Source organism: Notamacropus eugenii, chromosome 4 (assembly GCF_028372415.1).
Source record: "Notamacropus eugenii isolate mMacEug1 chromosome 4, mMacEug1.pri_v2, whole genome shotgun sequence".
In the NCBI taxonomy this organism is placed as follows: Eukaryota; Metazoa; Chordata; class Mammalia; order Diprotodontia; family Macropodidae; genus Notamacropus; species Notamacropus eugenii.
Window position 1 is genome coordinate 63,617,749 of NC_092875.1, and position 6,000 is coordinate 63,623,748.

At 42.1% G+C, this 6,000-nt stretch overlaps 1 protein-coding gene across 1 annotated transcript in view; it reads left to right on the plus strand.

The window, feature by feature from the left end:
• LMNB2 (lamin B2) overlaps positions 1-4,830 on the plus strand; it is a 32,111-nt gene extending 27,281 nt beyond the window's left edge. Inside the window, exon 12 of the mRNA XM_072601453.1 lies at positions 58-4,830. Coding sequence (XP_072457554.1) covers positions 58-99 — 42 coding nt within the window. The 3' untranslated portion in view covers positions 100-4,830. The remainder of the gene's footprint in view (positions 1-57) is intronic.
• The last annotated feature ends 1,170 nt before the right edge of the window (positions 4,831-6,000 follow it).

Here is a 6,000-nt window from a genome sequence, read left to right on the forward strand (position 1 = left end):
AGAAATGTTTCTTCGGCAGGCCATGTAACTGTCCCCATCCCTTACTTTCTCTTTCAGGGAGACCCCCGGACGACCTCCAGAGGCTGTTCGGTAATGTGAGTGCCCACCACTCACTTTCCTTACCCAGCTCCTGCCTTTCCTCAGAGCCGCTGAAAACTATTTTTGTATCATTGGATTTCTTTATTCCTTGTTACATTTCTAGAGATTTTTTAACCAAACTGCCAGAATTTTTGAATGGATTTTTCCTCTTCCTTCCTCTTCCTTCCTCTTCCCTGGGTTGGGTGTCCCATCCCCTTTAGGGGTCCCTTCAACACTACTATCCAACTATTGCATTTCCCCCATTTTAGCATTGAGTGAACTAGAAATTTGCAGATTGGTAAATTTTACCAAACTGAAACCAGGCTTTTTTTGTGGGGGGTGGGAGGAGGGGGATTAATAAGCTTGAGTTACTGCCCCAGAAGTTGTTCTTAAGTGATGGTGGGTGGATTTCCTAGGGAGGAATCATGAAATGAGAAATTACCTCTGCCTCTGCACACACATCCCAGCACCCTCCAGGAGTGGCCACCAGCTGGGAAGAGGGCACAGATATTTTTTAGTGTTTTCTATCAGATCTGAAGTTGAGATTGCCATGTTGCCTTGGTGGCTGGGGGCCTGCAGATGCAAGCTTTTTGCAACATGATCCATTATGTACAAAATTAGATGAGTAGAAGGTTGAAGCAAATTTTTCTTTTCTTTTTTCTTTTCTTTGAGGGGAATTGGGATGGATCACCTCATGGGAATTTGATATGTGATCTGCCCTACATAAAGTGTTTATAATAACTTCTGCCAAGTGCGGTTTAGTCTCAGGCTTACTCTTTATCATGTTTCAATGAATTGATATTGAATTGATAAATGAAACTGACATTTGCGTCTATCTGGGCACCACAAAGCATTGTGGCTCCCAGGTAACAAACTCAGTTTTGTGTTTTTAAAACTCTTCAGGGCATTTGGATTCTCTTCACAGGCCAGCCTGGCCCTGGCCTTTAGTGAATTTTGCTCTTGAGCTACTCAAATGAACTAGGTTGGTTCTTGATGGGATAGTTGTGGCTCCTGAATGTTGTTCCCTGATGACCTGCTTCTGCCAGCCCTTGTGGGTCTGGCTAAGGGCTTTTACCTTAGTGCAGCAGTGAGAAACCTGCAGCCTCAAGGCCACATGTGGCCCTCTAGGTCCTTGGTTGTGGCCTTTTGACTGCACCCAAGTTCAAGTTTTATAGAACAAAACCTTTTATTAGGGGGATTTGTTCTGTGAAGTTTAAATTCAGTCAAAGGGCCAAGGACACAGGTTCCCCATCCCTGCCTTAGTGGCTTAGCCTACACTGCAACAGGGCTGAAAATTAAGATTTCAAAAAACCTGGTTTTCAACCAGTCATCAAAGTTATGTCTTCACAACCTCAAATAACTTTAGTGTTGAGGAGCAGGTCATTGTGGGCTGATTAGACTAGATTTACAAATACTCTTTGCTATAAGATGGAAAGCTAGCCAAATGTAGTATATGGGGCGGAATGCACCAAGAGCCATTCAGCTGATTGGACTAGTTAGCACTTAGATTAAAAGAAGAAAAATATTGATGGTGCAGATGAGTCTTAACAGATGTCTTCCTCTGAAGGGGGGGGGCTGTTAAAATGGAATTTGAGCTTCTCCCTTTATGTGTAATGCAGCCTAATGCACTCCTGATAGCACTGCCAGGAGTGGGCATTTTTAGAGTAATAGGTGGCTACTTTGGATAATGTTGAATTTTTCCCTTGAATTTGACTGACTTTTCTCATCTGTTATTCCCACCCTGTGTATGGGGTAACTAAATATGTAGTGAAATCATACCTTTCTTTGTCAAATATATATGCACCTATCTATATCTATATATACATATATCTATCTTCTTGCTGAAATTATGTTTCTCAGACAAAACATGCAAATGCAAATTAACCTTTCTTACACTGATATTCTAAACCATGCAGTCCACCTTCCAGCTGCCGAGGCCTAAGTCTCTCCTTGCTGTGTTTACATGCCCTCCTACCTGTATACATAGAAGTTATTTTTTTTAATGGATATTTATTTTTTTACGTTGGCCAGTATGCAGATTGCTTCATCTGGCCTAGGGAGCTCTGATATTCAGTGGCTGGGACTTTGTCGAAGGCTGGGTCAACACAGGGGTGGTGCTCAGCCCCATTTCCAGTACCCTGGGCTTATTTTGCTCTCTTTGTTTACTTGGTGTTTCCTCCCCCTATACTGAGCAGTGATGGCTCCCTCATTTTTTTTTAACCGAATTCCCTTGTACAAGTAGCTTGAATTAGATTTCAAATGATCTGAGCCATTGGCTGTTTCCTGCCTGACTGAGTGAAGCATGTTCTTTCCCCAAACTCTAGCAAACAGGTTGCCTCCTATAGAGCCAGCTGGGTGGATTAACCAATTATTCCCCATGAAACTAGAGTTTATACAAATGCTGTGTTTCACTCTCAAGTGTAGAAGTAGTCATTGTTTTCCCTCTACTACTGTATGCACCACATGTGACTTGCTTTCTTTAGGGAATTGTCCATCAAGAAATGAAGTGTCTGTCAGTTTGGCTTTGATTAAGCTTTCCTCTTGGAGTCTTTGGGCATGTCCTGTGTTTCTAAAAAAAAAAAACATTTCCAAGAGCAGGGTCCAAGAAGATAATATCATGACAACATTATGTCTTATCTACTAAAAAACTGATGTTTCTCAAGGACTAGACTGTCCTCTCTGCTGGGCCAAGGCAGCCTCTTGCTTTGTTGTCATGTTCTTAGAAAGATCATTGCCACCCAAACACTTTTAACAGGCAATTCCTGATTTAAAGTAGAGACACATATAAACTACTGTATTCCTTCCACTAGCTGTTCAAAACTAAATGACCAGAGACATTTGCGTTTACCTTTCTGAATCATGTGGTATTTGCTGGGAAACATGCCAGCCCTATAACCTGGAGTGGACAACATTAAATTTAAGCAGGTTAAGGAGCTATGAAAGTGAGGGAGGTGCTGGGAACACCGAGACCTGGCCCTGTTTGCCGTCCTTCTCTATAGGCTCTTGAGGAAATTTTGAGCTGAGGGGGCTGGTCCTCTGCATTGATCTCTTGAATGACACAGAGTTTTTGGAATTGTCCAGACGTTTTGGCCGCAGGCTGTGCAGGCACTACCATCAGTGTATGGTTTCATTTCACACCTGAAGAGGTGAAAAAAGGCAATAGCAGCCAGCCAAATTTCAGTTAAAGCCAGGGAAATAGCCATTGGCCATATTGGCCAGTTGACAATGTACACCTTGTAAGACCAAATGAGGTGGTAGAATGTGGCTGTATGTACTAACTATGCTAAACCATGTGTGGACAGCTTTGGGGGGATTCCAGAAATAACTGGGCTGCTCAGCAAACCCCTTCTCTCCTTGTAGTCTCAACCCTTCTCCCAAAGCAAATGGAGGAAAAACACCTCTAAAGAATTAGCTTTTTGTTCTTTTGGAGGGAGCCCAATTGATGGGTCTCAGGCAAGGTAGGCAGCTAACCATGTGCATGCAGGGAATACACGGGTGCCCGAGCATCTCTGGTCATGGTCACAATGTGAATGATGTTAACTGTGAAGGGGCATTCCCTCTGTCCTCTTAGCCTTCTGACCTTTACAAGGGGACTGACTCAAGCCAGGGTTCTAAGAAGGCCCAGTCATCCCAACCAAACAGGAAAGGAGTGGCATTCATTCCTATTTGGACAAAACCACAAAGGTGTCAAAAGTGGAAGCTTGAGTAACTGGACACAGTTTCTCAGTGACTCTTGTTGCATGTATTGGGGAAAAGTAATTAGACAATTACTCACATAGGGAGGCTCTTAGCTGGAAGGTTAGCTGGTTGGTGGCTGCATGTTAGCCCATAATGGAAAATGGAAATAGAGTATTTGGAAACAGTGAGCAGCATGAAGCTTTTTAATGCTGAACATGGCCTGGGAAACAGAATTTTTACTTGCCCTCAAATATGCTTAGCTTTATACCACACTTTTAATTCAGAGGTGATTTTTTTTTCTTGTTTTGTATAAGCCCACATTTACATACAATTCTTTGTAAACGTAATGCCTTTTTCTTGAAATGCTAAGGTCTAGATGAAAAAATGGTTAGGTGAAAGTAGCAGTGATCACCCTAGAAAAAGCATGTGTTGAAGCCTGGCTTGATCCTTTGAGTAAAATTAATGCTAGGATTGGGAAGGGGGGGTGGGGGGTGGGGGTAGGATGGGGAAGGGGTTGCTTTTGTGAAAGGTATTAGTGCAACTCAAAAGATCATGAAAACTTGATTCTTCACTGATTGGGCAGGACCAACATTCCTCCCCAGGTTATCATCACACTAAAGTTATTAGCAATAAACTGTTAAAAGAAAAGCAAGCCCCAGAGGCCTGTGAATGATTGAGATCACTTTCCACATCAAACTATTTTCATAAAAATAATAACTTTTGACTTGAATAGTAGTTTTAACCATATGACTTTTAGATAGCTTTGTTCTATTTATATAGTGGCCATTGATCATGATGGATGTATTCTTTATGAACACTGCTGTAAAACAGGTTTCAACGACCTGCTGAGTTGGGTAGTTATCATGGCAGACCCCACAAACTTCAGTCGAAATGACGATCGTCATGCAGAGCATCTGAGAACTATGTGATAATCTAGACTTTATCATTTCAAAATGTTTTTGTTTTTTTTAAAGAATATACATGCATGCCAAATGTCTTTTTCAATGATTTGTAATATACGTTTTATGACTGGAAACTTTTTTGTACAAGACTCCAATAAATGTTTTGATTTAACTGTTGGTTGTGATTTTGGGGGGGCTTTTAAAACAAGTACTGTTGCTGTTTGTGGGAAACTGCCCAAGGAGATTCACAGTGGAGGAGAGAGAGTGACCAATTTTGTGGGAGACCGGGTTACTCAGCCCCCATCCAGCTTTGCCACCATTTTGCTGGTGTGAGACTTTGGAATCACATGGTACCTGTCATCCTTTTTGATTGTCATATACTGATCTTCCACACAGATTTGCAGTAGGAATAAATAAATGTTGTTTTGTTCATCCTTTGTTGCCGAAGAAGACCATGCCATCAGAGAAATGTTGATGTGACTTGCACTTTTGTTTTGAGTGAGGGAGGACCGTGCAAGGTTATCAGCCTCTCTTCTCCTCTGGAGCCATCTGGATCCAGTGACCAGATATTCATCAGGATGACTGGAGATGGCCCAGGATGCAATGGGAGACCTTAGCCCCTTTAGGCCAAGGCCTAGTCAGGTACTCACTTAGGGTAAGGTAATGCCCATTCAGTGAATAGGCCTATTGAAGAAGTAGTAAGGGATGACCACTTTAATGAGGCAAAGAAAAATAACTAAATCAGGATGGGAGGGAAACAGCAAGTTACTATTGATAATCAATCTTAAGAAAGGAAGGTCCAGAAAACAACCCTTAAGTGGAGCTTGGGCAGGGGTCTAGTGTGGTACAATCTCTGAGCTTCAGGGTACAGTAAGTTTAAGGGGAAGGGAAAGGAACTAGCCAATAAACCCCAAGTTAACTGGGTATCCTCTGGCCATCCAAATCGGTTACATCAGCAGAAAGGATACAATCACATTTTGTAGCTAGCAGAAGGGAAAGGTAAAGAACAGAAAGGAAAGATCTGCGTCAGTTAGAATAAACTTAGTCAGTAAATCCTAGAGATACAGCTGGAATTTGTAGACTAACCAGAATGATTAACCTTGGAGCTTTTACCTGACATACTCATTTTAAGTAGTATAGAAGTAATCAAGCTGAGCCAGAAATGATCCTATCACTAACCAGTTAATCAATCACCTGAGTTCATTTGGTGTCAGCCAAATTTTGAAAGCCCTGTCTAGCTTGCAACGTGACTTGCTTTCTTAAGCAAATGGCAGCAACTGTGCCAAGCCAGATAACAGCCTTCTACCAATATCTTTCGGGATGCTGATGTTAGCTGCCCCTC